The 17,078-nt window shown below is 34.3% G+C and overlaps 1 protein-coding gene across 19 annotated transcripts; it reads right to left on the reverse strand.

Annotated features, from left to right (window-relative positions):
- Positions 1-3,384: 3,384 nt before the first annotated feature.
- Positions 3,385-16,237, reverse strand: zfand6 (zinc finger, AN1-type domain 6). Of its 19 annotated transcripts, none has more exons than XM_048183773.1 (9): positions 16,052-16,237; positions 12,106-12,154; positions 11,620-11,773; positions 9,819-9,867; positions 9,582-9,651; positions 8,910-9,004; positions 6,261-6,407; positions 5,954-6,055; positions 3,385-4,188 (listed from the first exon to the last, which is right to left on the reverse strand). In XM_048183773.1, exons 2-9 carry the CDS (start codon positions 12,126-12,128, stop codon positions 4,040-4,042), a joined length of 789 nt encoding a protein of 262 aa, XP_048039730.1. In that variant the 5' UTR covers positions 12,129-12,154; positions 16,052-16,237; the 3' UTR covers positions 3,385-4,039. The 19 variants fall into 19 exon arrangements, with proteins under 19 accessions (XP_048039730.1, XP_048039728.1, XP_048039738.1 ...); XM_048183771.1 differs by having other exon boundaries at positions 6,261-6,410; positions 16,052-16,236; XM_048183781.1 differs by having other exon boundaries at positions 6,261-6,410; positions 11,620-11,776; positions 12,040-12,154; positions 16,052-16,235.
- Between the last annotated feature and the right edge of the window lie 841 nt (positions 16,238-17,078).

Here is a 17,078-nt window from a genome sequence, read left to right on the forward strand (position 1 = left end):
CTTCAGTCAACAATTTGAACTTAAAGTGATCTAACATGTGGTCACAATGTGAGCAATATAAGGTCACAGTGATCTAAAAGTGTAACCTCACAGCGCACTCACTGTGTGCTCATACTATGGCCACAATGTGAGGTCATCCCAGCTAAAAATATTATTGTTATAAGAATGTTATGTTCTTGTAATGTTTTCAGTAGCTAGCTTTATTTTTGTAGAATGTTCTCCTAAAAGGTATAGGATAACATTCTCTAAAAACATTCTAAACATGTTAAGGGATAACACTGACAGAGCATTATCCCCTAACATTCTTCCAAAGATTTAGAGGGAATTTTCTGAGCAGGCACTGGACTCCAACGTCGCTCAGATGTCAAATTTAGGTTGAAAGTGACAATTGGGTTGAAGTCAAGCTCCATTGCCATTAAACAGCTCCAAAAACAGCATTAGCAGCTTCAATTATTACAAACAAGATTGACTTTATTTTTATTATATACAGAGGTTCTTATTGAGATTAAAAGAGGTTTAGATGTTGAAGTTTGAAGTTTTTTGAAAGTAATAGTTTGGTTTGGTCACCATTATGGTGACCAGTGTTTGCTTTATTTGGGCCGTTTGACTCTTAACTTTTTAATGTTAGTTTTTCTCTGACTGCTGTTACTGTTATGACAAGAACTGCAAGAGAAACTTTTATGAATGTTGGTTACTTGATAAAGATATTATCATCATGTAGTAGTCTGATTTCATCTAATCTCTGGTATCAATTTTACATGATCATAAAAATCCTGGGACTCTACAGTATGAGATCGAGCAGCGATGTATTTATTCACACCTTGAACATTCATTAATAGTTTATTCACTATAGTTTAAAACAAATGGTAATAAAATATGACAAGATCTCACAGTTAAACTGTGTCAGAAAATTAGGTCAGATAACACTTAAGCAAAATATGGTTAGGTCAAAGTGTCTGAATAATTTTTGGTTCCAAATTTTTATCAGTTTTACTGGTAGTCCACTGTATGAAGAATTTTTGGGTATAATATGTCACAGTTTACTTTATTTTGCAACTTACATAAATTACTAAGTTAAAACTAAGTTGTCCTAAGAAGAAGGTTTTAGGACAACTTTGATGAAAGGTTTTGATCCACTTCAAATGTTGACTACTGTAGTAAAAAAATATAAAAAATGTCTGAATAATTTGTGGTTTAAGTGTGTGTGTGTGTGTGTGTGTGTGTGTGTGTATGTATGTATGTATATATATATATATATATATATATATATATATATATATATATATACAGTACAGTCCAAAAGTTTGGAACCACTAAGATTTTTAATGTTTTTAAAAGAAGTTTCGTCTGCTCACCAAGGCTACATTTATTTAATTAAAAATACAGTAAAAAACAGTAATATTGTGAAATATTATTACAATTTAAAATACCTGTTTTCTATTTGAATATATTTGACAAAGTAATTTATTCCTGTGATGCAAAGCTGAATTTTCAGCATCATTACTCCAGTCTTCAGTGTCACATGATCCTTCAGAAATCATTCTAATATGCTGATCTGCTGCTCAAGAAACATTTAATGTGTACAATTGTACAAAATATTTGTGTACAATATTTTTTTTCAGGATTATTTGATGAATAGAAAGTTCACAAGAACAGTGTTTATCTGAAATCTAATCTTTTGTAACATTATAAATGTCTTTACTGCCACTTTTGATTGATTTAATGCATCCTTGCTGAATAAAAGTATTCATTTCTTTAATTTCTTTTCAAAAAAATAAAAATAAAAATTCTTACTGACCCCAAACTTTTGAACGGTAGTGTATAATGCTACAGAAGCTTTGTATTTCAGATAAATGCTGTTCTTTTGAACTTTCTATTCATCAAGGAATCCTGAAAAAAAAAGTACACAACTGTTTTCAACATTGAAAATAATCATAAATGTTTCTTGAGCAGCAAATCAGCATATTAGAATGATTTCTGAAGGATCATGTGACACTGAAGACTGGAGTAATGATGCTGAAAATTCAGCTTTGCATCACAGGAATAAATTACTTTGTCAAATATATTTAAATAGTACACAGTTATTTTAAATTGTAATAATATTTCACAATATTACTGTTTTTTACTGTATTTTTAATTCAATAAATGTAGCCTTGGTGAGCAGACGAAACTTCTTTTAAAAACATTAAAAATCTTAGTGGTTCCAAACTTTTGGACTGTACTGTATATATATATATATATATATGCACAATAAGTTTTAAACCTCTTTGCTAAGACAAACACAAACCTCAAGAATCAGCATATGAATCTCAATAATGGTGACATGCTTCATGCTGTAATGCATTCTGGGTGCATCATACAAAACTCATCAGTGACTCCCAGAATGCATTGCAGCATGAAGCATGTCACCATTGTTGGGATTCATATGCTGATTCTTGACGTTTGAGAGTGTCTAACTGAAGCAGCAGTTCAAAATGTTTAGTGTGTTCTTAAAATTATACAGATTTTCTTATTAAAACAGACTAGATGAAATCAGCTGATCAGAACACTACTTGATGATTATATCTTTATCTGACATCATCTGGTCATATTTTCAGCCAGAGAAAAGCTAGCATTAAAACATCAAGAGTCAAAATGCCTAACTAAAGCAAACACTGACCACCATAATGGTGACATCAAACCAAACTACTATTTTCAATAAATTATACTTTTGTACACATGACAGTAATAAAGTCAATCTGGTTTGTAATAAGTGAAGCTGTTAATGCTGTTTAATGACATTGGAACCTGAAGTCAAACAAATTGAGTTTAGTTGTCCACCCAATTTTCATTTGGTTTTGCTTTGACTCTCAACTTTGTTTTGTGATGTTCAGAGCTGATCTGTTTATCTGAATATTTCGTTGATTGTCACCATTCTTGAGGTTTGCATGATGAGCGTTGATGTCTAAATTTGTCTGAAAGCCCCCCAAACATTTCTTGTATATAAATGTTTTAGCACCTTATGAAAAGTTTACAAATGCAAGTCAGTGTTAGGCACAGTGTGAAAATGATCATTTACAATTTGTTACAATTTATTACAATTTGTCATGTTTCAGTTTTCTGCTCCAGTCAATTTTATAATCTATAACTGACAGATGTACTGTTACTACTAAGTATATCACAGGTGTATTAATGATTCTATTTAACTTACTGTCTGAAACCAAATCGCAATTTTACACAATGTGCAAACCACTGCAACGTAAAACCAGAGGCAAGATTTTCTTTAGCAGTTTAAGCATCAGTCTTATGACTTTTAATGCTAAAAATGTACACAGGTGTTTGTAATTTAATGTAATTAAAGCAAGGTATGTATACTAGGCTAAATTGAGTCACTAGAGCCCTTACTACAGTGTGACGTGTAAAACTTTATTGAACATGAACACAGTGTATTCACAAACATAAATAATATCACTCGCAACTTTCATTCACTCGAATAAATGAACTATAGGAGAAATGTAAATCACAGTCTGTAATGAAGTGCAAAAAAATCTGTTAAACCAGAGATCGCAGTCACACACAATTTTTATACTTGTAATCACTTATAAACCTCATTTTTTTTAAATCAAGGATGGAGCAAGTAATTGATAAAACATATCTTTTTTATATTAAGTAAATGATGTCATATTCTTTTTTACAATCCTTATTGAGAGAAACTAAAATAAAAAAATTGAAGACACATTCTGGCAATGTTTTTAACATGCAAGCTTTGTTCATCACCAGAAATGCACAGCCACCCAAAGCTGTCTCAACATATGAGAACTAAAACCCATTTATTAATGCAAATTATTTTACTGCAATTATATAAATATTAAGTGGTTTACATACCACAGTATTTTGTAAGTAAATAAATTTTAGAGGTAAAATGAAACAAAGGGACCAAACAAATTTGTGTAAATGTTTCATTGTAGCATGCACAATTCAAGGTCTTGTTAAGGGTGTTTGTGGGAAAAGAGGGTAAAAAAACAAAACAAAACAAAAAAACATCTCTGCAGTCTTCAGCTCAAATCTTCTTGATTTTCTCCCCAACGACAAGCGGGTTTTCTTTCCTTATTTTCTCAGCTGCATCAGCCTTGTAATCAAAGCTACAGTTGTGAACATCTGAGTATCGGTGAATGCTGCAAAACAGCTGTCCACACCGGCAGTCAAAACCTGACGGATAGAAACAAATGTTAAATTAACCTTCAGACCTTCATACAGAAAAAAAACTGTCATATACCATAAATGCAACAAATCTCAACAAAGCATTTAGGTAGCTCACAATGTTTTAGAACAAAGCCAGTGGGATAATCCACGGCTAACTGTGCATTAAATTTTGTGGAGGTAAAGAACCACCCGACACGAAGCAGAGTGCATTTAAATAGTTTAATGCACAGCTAGCCGTGGATTATTCCTCTTATACCATGGTCATTTGCCAGAATTGACAAGTTAAAGCTGTTATTGATGTTTGCAGCAGGGTTGTCAGGTTCACAACAAAACCAGCCCAACTGCTACTCAAAACTAGCCCAAAACTAGCCCAATTGTGTTTAAGGGGGCTACCCCGGTAAAAATCACATTCCGGGGGGTAAAATCTGTGTTTTTGGCAGGGTTCCCCTGGTAAAATTCGCATTCCAGGGGCTAAATATCATGGTATTTGGGGTGGCTTCAACCCGCGGACATGAAAACAACCTGCGACAACAGTGTAAAAGTAGTCCAATTCCACAGGAAAACCAAGGACTTGGCAACACTGGTTTGCAGCATGATATTTGACCGAAACAGTAAAAATGACGGTTATTTTCATCAGTTACAGCTCATTAGATCTAGTATTTTGCCTGCTTTGAATCAGATAGAGATCAGAGAGAAAGTAGTGCAGTGAGATTACCTTGATTTGAATGAACGAATTAGAAAGAGATTGTGATTAAACTGCGTCTCTGCAGCATCATTCTACTAACGGTGAAGCTGTGAGTTTCAAAAACGTACACAGCAACGTTAGCCCCTTGTTGCTGAGAAATATAATGTAGCGATTCAGTAGCGAAGCTATTTAATTAATAAAAGTTGCAGGGCAGCATTGACAAGTTTATATCGCGAGCTAGGGTTATAACTTTTTGACTATTTTCAAATAAAAGATTTTCTGTATCATAAAACGATGAACTTTTGATTAAAAACAATGAAAAAGCCCCCAATTCCTCTAAGTGAAAAAAAAAAAAGGTCACCACAGATAAAAAAAAATTGGAACAACCATATAACAAACGTTACTGCTTAAGTAGCACTTCCTAAAACTTTCTAGGACAGTTTAGAACATTCTGGAACTTTCTAAGACAGTTCTCAACATTCTGGAATTTTCTCAAACTGTTTTTATAGAACAAGATCAAGATCAAGAACAAGATTTCACTTATCTTGTGCGACATTATATACTGTTACTGAAACAAATATCAAAAAGTAACAAGTTGAGATGTTTGCTTATATATATATATATATATATATATGAGAGAGCTTTATATGTATACCAAGATTTAGACAGTTCTAGAAAATTCTAAACAGTTCTAGAAAGTTTTAGGAAGTGCTACTTACTCATAAGCAGTAATGTTTTTGTTTCGTTCCAATTTTTTTAGAAAAAACAAAACAAAAGAGGTATTAGGGCCTTTTTCATTATTTTTAAGCAAAAATTCATCGTTTTTTGATACAGGAAGTCTTTTATTTGAAAAATAGTCAAAAAGTTAAAACCCTAGTGCATGCAGCGTGATCTCTGCGCACGAGTGACGTATGTGTGCGCTTCAATGAAAGCAGCGCATTAATATAGAATGCCGATTAAACTGACTGAAACTACCTGTGCATTAAACCGGTTTAATGCACACCTGCCAACCAATCAGAATAGAGTATTCAGACAGACCATGGTATTAATATAAATCAATAATGTATAGTATATAGTTTTGCATACCAGTGAGCCCCACTTTTTTGCGGCAGGTGAAGCAGCGGTTCTTCTTGGGTTTGGATTGCTCTGGCACATCTGATGTTTTCTCTGAGACGTCTAGTTCTGAGGCTGTTAAGAGTTTAATACAGGCAATGATTTAGAAATACTTCTAACAAAAAGAAAATCTCAATGATATTCTGAACATCAAAAATTCTTGGTTAGAGTCTGAATCTTTTCCTCAGATATTACCGATAAGAACATGCTGAAGGAATGCGTGTTCTCCTAACTAGGAAGTTGTGGCAAGCATTAAACAAACTGATAAATATGAACTCACCGGATATTGTTTCTGTGGGATCAGAAGTTTCATCTAGCTTTCTCTTTCCTCTCGTTGTGCCATCCTCCAGTGAAGAGCTACCTGCTGTAAGCAGCCTTTCCGTGGTGGATTCCTGAATATTTCTCTCCAGTTTACTGCATGATACTTCTTCTATTCAAACAAACACACAGTCATTTTTTCTAAAGAACATCTACATGAAGGGTCCATAAACTCAAAGACTTTTCACACTAAACAGATGTAACCCTGGGTTATAAAGCTCTGGTTTAACTAAATTGTTTTGTTTTACACAATATTTATTGATGATGTACTAAAATTATTTTAAAGGGGACCTATTATGCCCCTTTTCACAAAATGTAATACAAGTCTCTGGTGTCCCCAGAATGTGTCTGTGAAGTTTCAGCTCAAAATACCCCACAGATCATTTGTGAGCGAAAACACTCCTCTTTTGTGTGTGTTCCTTTAAATGCAAATGAGCTGCTGCTCCCGGCCCCCTTTCCAGAATAGGGCGGAGCTTTAACAGTTCGTTCAACAACAACAAAGCTGGAGAATCTCAGCCAAAATGAGGATTGTCAGTAACGGTGTTCAGCCTTACATTGTTCAAACCGGAGTCGACACTGATGGAGAGACTCAGGAAGAAGTTACAACTTTTAGAATGAAACTGGATGTTTCTGAATGATTGGTGGATAAATTTATGTAGTTGTGGAGTTGATTCAACTCATCCACTAGCATGTGCCGTCATGTTCATCTTTTGTGCAAAACCAGTATGAATGCCTACTATACACAGCATACCTGTTTGCCAAACAGAGCCATACACAACCAGGCTAACGTTTATGATTGCTATCAAATGCTGTAAATGGTCTAATATTTTTTTCCAAAAGATCGGACAAAAACGCTCCTTTTTTAGCAATCAAGCTTGTCAGGGTCAACTTGCAGTCTATCCAAGCTAACGAGACTCTAAATAGTGTTCTGTGCTCGTCTGTTTAGCCAACAACAGAACAGTTAACATGCTTTGCTCGAACTTTTGCCATGGTGTTAGAACTGGTACACCTTTTTTGTTAGCGAAAACAAAATGGCGGTGCTGTGGAAGGAAACGTGCAGATTAAGGGGCGGTAATATTATAATAAGATCCTCTTCCTACGTCACAAGGGGAGCAAAATCTGAGCAGCTTGGTTTTTTTCACATGCTTGCAGAGAAAGGCTTGCCAAAACAAAGTTACTGGGTTGTCCTTTTTCAAGTTTCTGGGTTGGCATATGCACCGGGGACACGATTATAACACTTAAACATGGAAAAAGATTTTCATGATATGTCCCCTTTAAATAAATACACCTTATTTTGCTACGCAGAAGTGAATGTGAGTGAACTTCCAATTCATTGTGTGTGTGTGTGTGTGTGTGTGTGTGTGTGTGTATGTATGTAAGAATGTTAGTCAAGTCAATTTCAGCTGTAAAGCAGCTCTTCAGAAAATTAGTAATGTTTCAATTCAGTTCAATAGCTTATGCCGATGAACAACCTTGGGTGAACAATTTCAAATGTGGACAGCCCATATGTAAAATAAACTACTCAACTAACAGTTTGCTGTTAGAACTAAGTTAAGTTTGTTATTGAGAGAATATCAAGCAATGACTAAACCAGTATGCTCTGGTCTTGAGTCAACATCTGTTATTTAAAGGTCCCGTTCTTCGTGATCCCATGTTTCAAACTTTAGTTAGTGTGTAATGTTGTTGTTAGAGTATAAATAAAATCTGTAAGATTTTAAAGCTCAAAGTTCAATGCCAAGCGAGATATTTTATTTAACAGAAGTCGCCTACATCGAACGGCCAGTTTGGACTACATCCCTCTACTTCCTTCTTTAATGACGTCACTAAAACAGTTTTTTGACTAACCTCCGCCCACAGGAATACACAAGAGTTGCGTTTGTAGAGTGTGATTGTCGCCATGTCGTCGAAACGCTGTTATTTTCATCCCGCAGTCCAATCACTGGGTCTGATTCCGGCTCAGATTGATAGGGTAAAATTAAAGACATGTTTACAATAACACTGAGCGCGTGCATCTCCACGTTATGGTAAGAGGCGTGACCTTTCCGGGCAAGGAGCGCTAAGCTGCTGTCGAATCACAACACAGGAACCGCTGGCACAATCAGAACTCGTTACGTATTTCTGAAGGAGGGACTTCATAGAACAAGGAAGTCATCAGCCCGTTTTTATGACAGTGGAAACAGCGGTATACAGATAAGTAAATTATGTGAAAAATACTGGGTTTTTTTTTTACACGCGAAACATGAACACATGTTATATTGCACACTATAAACACAATCAAAGCTTCAAAAAAAACACGAAAAACGGGACCTTTAATGACTTCATCATCAATCTCTCTAATTAAGAGTTCTACCTAATTAACTAACAAACAAGAGCCTGTGGCTCAAAACAAGAACAAGGCTTCTAATCAAATGCAAAAAAAAGTGAACTTTGAGCACTTTCTGGCCTGGTCTCAAAGCAAACAATCAGATGTATTTAGAAGATGGTGTCAGGCTGTTTCTGTGGAGATTTGGAGAGCTTTCGTCTCTTTCTGTGTCATGGTAATCTGCCCAGTGTCTGGTTTTGGAGCAGTGGATGACATAATAAACGGGTCAAAGTGAAAAAGGGAACATACCTGGCATTCTCAGGCCTGAGTGAGCTGCTACTGAAGCACCATCTTTATGTGTAACTACTGCTGCTGCTGCTGCTGCTGGTGTTGAGAAACACTGACTGGAGAGGAAGATGATGATGATAATGATTAGAAAAGATTATGTTATATAAGTGAAAAGACATCATAATAGAGTAAAACGTGGGAGTAGATGCTATGACCAAAACCTTATATCACAGTATGAGTGGTATTTAATCAAAGCTGGACATTAAATGAGAAAAAATATATTTTAATAACCATGCTGTGATACCTATGTGTGGATAATCCATTGAATTAAATCCATTGCAAATAAATGGTACTTATTTGATTGGCATATTTTCTCAATTTAATTGGAACTTGATGGATGGATGGAAAAAAAAAAAAAAATAAGACTTCATAAATGAACAAGTCTGGCATCAGTGCAAAAACAGCTTCACATTATGTAATACCTTAGTTTAACACAAAAGAACTGCCCACTGATAACCATACAAATATATCTATCGTTATATAAATGGCACAGCAGAATCTGCTGATACATAAAACCAAAAACAAGCTTTTATTTGCCCCTTTGAAATAAAAGTTAGATCCTATGCAATTGCAATGACTTACACAACTGCTATGAGACATTTTGGAGGGGCGGTAAAGAGGAAGATGTTGTACCTGTTTTGTTCATGCTGTGACGTCGATTGTACAGTCATAGATTCTCCTTTACTGCTTATGCTGGAAGACACTGCAGGCAATGAAAGAGGAGGAAACCCAAAATGTCAACACCTCCAATTTAACTTCTCCTTATTCAGCAGAAGCTGATGAAAGTAACAGAACAAGTGAGGGTTTGTTTTTTGAGACACGTTTCAGTATAACACCGTGTCCCCAACCAGACATGATGGAAGAACTTACAAGTTTCCAGCAGCAGGTATTTTTTGCATTCCTGAATGAAGGGTAAATGCTGTAGAGAATAATGAAATTACAGCTTATCAAAAACGTTTTGATGTGGATAAGCAGGATTTTGGTCCAATGATATTTCATTGCGGGCACTGTTACACAGCAAAACACACACACACACAAAATAATAAACCATGCAAATGACTAAATGTTTTGTTGCATGTCAGTAATTAGAACAAAAGAAATGAATCCTTTTATTAAAGGATGCATTAAATTAATCAAAAGTAACAGTGGCGGCTTTTACTGTACGTTACAAAAACTATTAGGGGCATCAGTTGGGTATGGCAGGGTTTTACGGCTGCCATACTTTGGGTGCCTGGGCAGGTCAATGCAAAGTAATATATTTTTATTGCAGGATTAACAGAGTTATATTACTACATGTAACAATTTGGAATTGTTTAATAAAAGAAAACAAAAGCAAGTAAATTAACGAAACCTGGTTGTAATATTCCTGCCACGCGAAATCAGCGGCGATGCAAATGTGTCTATTTAAAACATGATTTTGCGGTGTTAAGAATTGTAGCCAATCACAGGTGTTTCTGTTGAAAATAACGATCAATCAGAAGTTTAAGTTACCGGTAGTGAGAATCTGCTCAGTATCTTTCTAAATATGTTTATGTTCGGCTCTAGTTTACTAAGTTCTACACAGGCACAAACTCTCATTATAACAAACAAAATGGAAACACGATGTAAATGTGTAAAGTTTTCGCACTCAGTCGTTTTTTTTGCTGAACTGACTGACAATTTCTCTTTTCCTACAATTATATAAGTCAGACATACTTCAGTACAAAAAAAAAAAAGTGACAAAAACAGATGTTATAATGATGATTTGATAATGACTAAAACTAAATTCATAAGCAAAACATATGAAGAAAAACTATATTAGGGAGTGGAAATGGCTAATGAGTCGATACATGCTCCTCTGCAGCAATCTACTGGCTAGTGAATAATTTCATGTCTTTAATAAAAGTGTTTGTTTTTCACCAAGTGTCACTTTTCCTACATCGTAAAACTTTTAGTTTTACAAATGGGGACAATATTTGAAGGATTAACAAAAAATGTTTTTGGTCATCACAGTAAAAATAACATTTAAATTGGATAATATTCAGACACTTGAGCTTTGAAGTGCTGGAAAAAGATGTGTGAAGTACTTGAAAGTCCTTTATTCTTATAACAGTGGTCTATAACTCTCTAATTTACTGAGTTATGATCAAAGCTTTATGTGATTCATCTATGGACGCACCACACACTCACTTGTCGTATTTTAAGGTTGGTGCTGTTGTCAACAGCATTTTTGTTCTTTTTCCCTCCGCTATCACTATACCTTTGCATGAATTTAAATTTCATGCATTTCAATTTGAAAAAAATAAAAAATAATAATAATAATATATATATATATATATATATATATATATATATATATATATATATATATATATATATATATATATATATATATATATATATATATATATATATATATATATATACACACACATTTATTTATTTATTTATATTTATTTTATTTTTTTTCTCAAATTGAAATGCATGAAATTTAAATTCAATTTAAATTTTATATATATATATATATGTGACTCATGTCGAGGTGTCATTTTTTGCCATACCTTGGCTTTTGGTGAATTGACGCCACTGCTTGATATGATCAAATACCATTGAAGTTTTACATAAAAGAAAAACAGTATTTTCTAACACAGAACAGTTGGAAATGTCTTTTTTTGTAAGACATGTGACTCACCTGGATCACTGGATCTGCCGCTGTTGTTCCGCCGCTGTAAGGAGTCTTTGTAGCAGACCGAGCACATGCCGTTATTACGTGGATTCCCATAAAACCCACAACCATTAGAACAAAGCACTTGGGTCTGATTGGTCTCCTGAGCCATATCCCTTTCCTGTGGATAGAACAAAGCAAGAGATTACTATTAAAGTCATGGTTTTTCACCAATGAATTGGTCGCATTAGAGTAACAGCGACTTTGATGTCAAAATCAAGAATTTATCATTTTAGTGGCTAAACAACAGACCTAAATGAATGCATGAGAAACGAATGGTCTGTTTCACCTTAAAAGAGCTCAGAGTCTATGATCTGTGCTTTGAATACTGAGTGTATGGCTGAATTACACTTTGTGCAGATGTTTGAGTGAATAGACACTTATCTGATTATCCTCTGACATGTTTTAACTGTCTCTCTGCACCTGCCTGTAAGGATCTGTCTCTTAGACTACCTGTGTGGCTGTCTCAAACTCATACTGTACAGGAAGTGTCCTCACTGTGCTGAAAGTTGGCAAAAAAGTGGAATTATATGATAGATAGATAGATAGATAGATAGATAGATAGATAGATAGATAGATGTTTTGGGTTTAATACAGGTAAAACATCCACAATAACACTGGAAACATAAAAAAGAAAGAGACAGTCAATACTGCTTCCATGTTGACTTTAGCATTACACAAACACTCAAAGGATTTCAGAAGCTTTAGAGTGAAACCAAACACAATGAGAACACTGATATGTTGAAGCAGTCAATGTTTAAGCCAAACAGCAGCTTTGAATCAACTTTCAAACAGGTTTAAGTTGTACCTAGTGCTGACACGAGGCACGAAAAACGGTTTAATTCTGTTGTAAAGGTTAAGTTGCTTCATTAAACTACTCAAATCATAAAACACAAACCTAAACTGTCTGGCTAGTGTACAGTAAGCCGCTGTGCTCACGTGTTGCCCTGTGAGAAGGTTATTAAGCGACATGCCTTGGCACTAGATCAACAGGTCAGATAAAGACAATCAGTTTCTCTCCAGCTCCAAGCAACAGGATCACAGAAGTCAAGAACACTAATGCTACAATGACCATTTCAGAAAACATTGTCAAAAGTGCATCTTTAGACACTGGCCTTACAGTTGAGAGAAAAAAAAAAAAAAAAAAAAAAATTCCATCAAAATTGTGCATCAATTTTTGGCCAAGATCTTGTATTCACAATGCAAGAGGTGAGCACTCTGTAAAGTCTCCTCCAGCACATCCCAAAGACTTTCAATGAATTTAAAGGGTTAGTTCACCCAAAAATGAAAATAATGTCATTTATTACTGCTTTGGGCACTCACAGAAACGTGATATTACAGTCAGCGATGTGTAAGACCTTCGTTCATCTATGGGAACACAAATTAAGATATTGTTGATGAAATCAGTGAGGCCTGTATTGAGAGCAAAGCCATGGAAAGCTGGACATCGTAAAACACATTGAGTAATAATAGAAAGCGTTACGTACACGCCCACCGAAACGCTATTGGCTGCGTACTGTAAGACACGCCCACTTGCATCACGATATTCTTCTAGTTTTAGCGAATCGGTTCATTTGAACAGTTCATTTAAAGGTCAATTCGGTCTGATTTGTGAACGAATCATTCAATTCATTGACAAGAATCGACTCGGTCACAAACCAGACATGGATAATGTCTTTATTTTACGCGTGTTAAGTTAAAGAAAGATGCCGTGTAACAGTTACGATTTTGGGATCATAACAGCGAATATATCAGAAATGTTAAAAATGTATACATCACTATATAAACAGAAGTTTAAACATCTGGCATGCAGATTTCTAGTCTTTTTGGCACAGACTTTGTAGGTAGTATAGTACAAATTAGCAAATGGACACCAATGTTTACTTTTCCAACTAATGATCATCTCGCTATTAGCTAAGTTAGTTAGTTGCAAAGCCTTTCTAAACTAACGACTATTTGCTCTCTTAAAAATAAAATCAACAATTATTAAGTAGCTTTCGCCACGCGACCATATGTAAGTTAGAACAACAGGTTTTGCTCTTGTCAAGTTGGCTACTGCTTTGGGCACTCACAGAAACGTGATATTACAGTCAGCGATGTGTAAGACCTTCGTTCATCTATGGGAACACAAATTAAGATATTGTTGATGAAATCAGTGAGGCCTGTATTGAGAGCAAAGCCATTCAAACTCTCAAGGACCATAAAGGTACTAAAAACAAATTTGAATTAGTTCATGTGATTTCAGTGGTTCTATCTTAATATTATAAAGCAACAAGAATACTTTTTGTGTACCATAAAAACAAAATAACGACTTTTCAACAATATCTATATGGGCCGATTTCAAAACACTGCTTCATGATGCTTCTGAGCTTTATGAATCTTTTGTTTCAAATCAGTGATTCGGATCTCCTATCAAATGGCTAAACTGCTGAAATCATGTGACTTTGGCGCTCCGATTCACTGATTCGATTCGTAAAGCTCTGAAACAGTGTTTTGAAATCGGCCCATATAGATATTGTTGAAAAGTCGTTATTTTGGGGTTTTTTTGGTGCACAAAAAGTATTCTTGTCGCTTTATAACATTTAGGTAGAACCACTGAACTCACATGAACCGTTTCAAATATGTTTTTAGTACCTTTATGGACCTTGAGAGTTTGAATGGCTTTGCTCTTCTCACTGAGCCATCGGATTTCATTAAAAAAATATCTTAATTTGTGTTTGGAAGATGAACGAAGGCTGTAGAACGACATGAGCATGAGTAATAAATTACATTATTTCCATTTTTGGGTGAACTAACCCTTTAAGGTTCAATATGAACTCCTAACCGTGAGTATTAAACTTTGGGGTGTAACTCGTCACACACTTTAAATTATTTACTTGTACTTTACAGAGGCAACAGGGAAGTGCACCACATTTCATTTCCTAAGGTCAGAAACTTATATCATTTACAACTGGAATTGCCATCTGTCTCAGGTGATCCAATGACAAATGGACAGCAATAAAGCCAGGTCAAAACATGATCCAAATGTTGTGTAAATGGATTATTTAAAGATTATTCAAACAAATGTGACTATATTGCAACAGGTTTGCTGAATGCATGATGCATATTTACTGTATGTAAATGCACATTTACTGCTGTAATATGATTCATGTATACAATGAACTTCCTTTCAACTATACAAATCAAATACTAACTACACTACTAATACACTTTTATTTTAAGCAAATAAATCAGCCTTTTGGCAAAAAGGAAAACAAGTACCCATTTGTTTCATTAGGTTACACAATCTAAAACCATTTGATCATATGTTTAAGTGCTTGTGCAGTTACATATGTTAACAGTTTCCTTAATAAACAACCAGATCACATCTTGATACTCAAGTCTTCTAAGCTACCTTCAGTAGCATGTAACTATTTATAGTGTCACTGTTTAGGACAAAGCAATACAAGTAAACCAAACCTCCACAATGAGTCTGTTTGATTATCAATTACACTGACTGCAAACAGAACTTCTAACAGTCGCAATTGGGTAATCAGGTTTCCACGGTAACTTGCACTATTTACACCGTCCTTTGTTTAAATAATCAATTACCATGAATGCCAACACCATAAGAAGCAGATTTCAACGTAATATCTCGCTCATACAGTTGCCTTCCTTACCTGGTTAATGGTTTATAGCGAGCACTACTGTTTATCTTCTACGTAACGTCGCTTGATGTTTAAATGAAAGCTGGACATCGTAAAACACATTGAGTAATAATAGAAAGCGTTACGTACACGCCCACCGAAACGCTATTGGCTGCGTACTGTAAGACACGCCCACTTGCATCAGGATATTCTTCTAGTTTTAGCGAATCGGTTCATTTGAACAGTTCATTTAAAGGTCAATTCGGTCTGATTTGTGAACGAATCATTCAATTCATTGACAAGAATCGACTCGGTCACAAACCAGACATGGATAATGTCTTTATTTTACGCGTGTTAAGTTAAAGAAAGATGAGTACGATTTTGGGATCATCACAGCGTATATATCAGAAATTTTAAAAATGTATACATCACTATATAAACAGAAGTTTAAACATCTGGCATGCAGATTTCTAGTCTTTTTGGCACAGACTTTGTAGGTAGTATAGTACAAATTAGCAAATGGACACCAATGTTTACTTTTCCAACTAATGATCATCTCGCTATTAGCTAAGTTAGTTAGTTGCAAAGCCTTTCTAAACTAACGACTATTTGCTCTCTTAAAAATAAAATAAACAATTATTAAGTAGCTTTCGCCACGCGACCATATGTAAGTTAGAACAACAGGTTTTGCTCTTGTCAAGTTGGCTAACAGATCACAAAACGCCGCAGCTGTTTCACTGATTCAGTTGATTAACGCTCGCGTTTACACTCACCTCCCGACTCCTGGCGATTACTGTATCGATGTCGATGGGTTAAAAGAGTTTTCCTTATTGTCTTGCACTATTAAAATGTTTGCGAAGTGTTTTCGGCTTTGGTCAGCTTCCCTTCCCCCACAGTGAAACAGCCTGTTTGTTAGTTTTGACACTCCAGCCCCCACTTTAACCTCCCCAGTGACGTCATGAAGGGACGTTATAGTTTTCTAACGTTGACGTTGTCAAACTGTACATTTGTATATATATAACACTGTAAACCCGTTTATTTTTAATTTTTTTTTTTTTTTTCATCATTTGGATGTCTTGTTATAATTGTATATGTTTTGTTTGTTGTAGTTTCTATTAATAATTTAAAAAAAAAAAAAAAAAAAAAAACACGACGTTATAGCTTCTTTTAGCTATATTTAGCATTCATAAATGTAAATTTGGGGGAAATAAGCCTTTGTTTTTAATTTTAAAATCAAACAATACCTAAATGCAATGTTATGTTTAATAAATAAGAAAGCTGTAAAATGTGTTTCTATTTTACTTAACTTTTATTTCTATCTTTTAAATTTGTCTGGTTTATTTTGTATATTTATGTATTTGTCTTATGATTGTTTATTCAATGTAAACATATATATATATATATATATATATATATATATATATATATATATATATGTTTACATTGAATAAACAATCATAAGACAAATACATAAATATACAAAATAAACCAGACAAATTTAAAAGATAGAAAGATAGTACTCCATATATATATATATATATATATATATATATATATATATATATATATATATATTTATTGACTGTATATATACTATATAGACTATATATAGACTGTCCCATGTGACATATTTTGGATAGATTACTGTACTCTTTTTAGTCCAGAATGTTACTGTATTGTTATTCTTTTAAAGTTACTTTTAGAACAAAACCAAGTATTAAATTTAATTTTTATTAAATGCATATAACCTTCATGTGAAATTATTATTATTATTAGTTTGCTTTATGTTACATTCACCTG

The sequence above is a fragment of the Megalobrama amblycephala genome, linkage group LG3 (genome assembly GCF_018812025.1).
Source record: "Megalobrama amblycephala isolate DHTTF-2021 linkage group LG3, ASM1881202v1, whole genome shotgun sequence".
NCBI lineage: Eukaryota > Metazoa > Chordata > Actinopteri > Cypriniformes > Xenocyprididae > Megalobrama > Megalobrama amblycephala.

Coding starts and splice junctions, on each gene's coding strand:
- zfand6 (XM_048183771.1), bottom strand. CDS start 12,128: ATGAGTTTGAGACAGCCACACAG. Junction 9,868..11,619: donor CGGCAGATCCAGTGATCCAG/GTGAGTCACATG, acceptor TATTCTCTACAG/CATTTACCCTTCATTCAGGA. Junction 6,056..6,260: donor TCCCACAGAAACAATATCCG/GTGAGTTCATAT, acceptor AACTCTTAACAG/CCTCAGAACTAGACGTCTCA.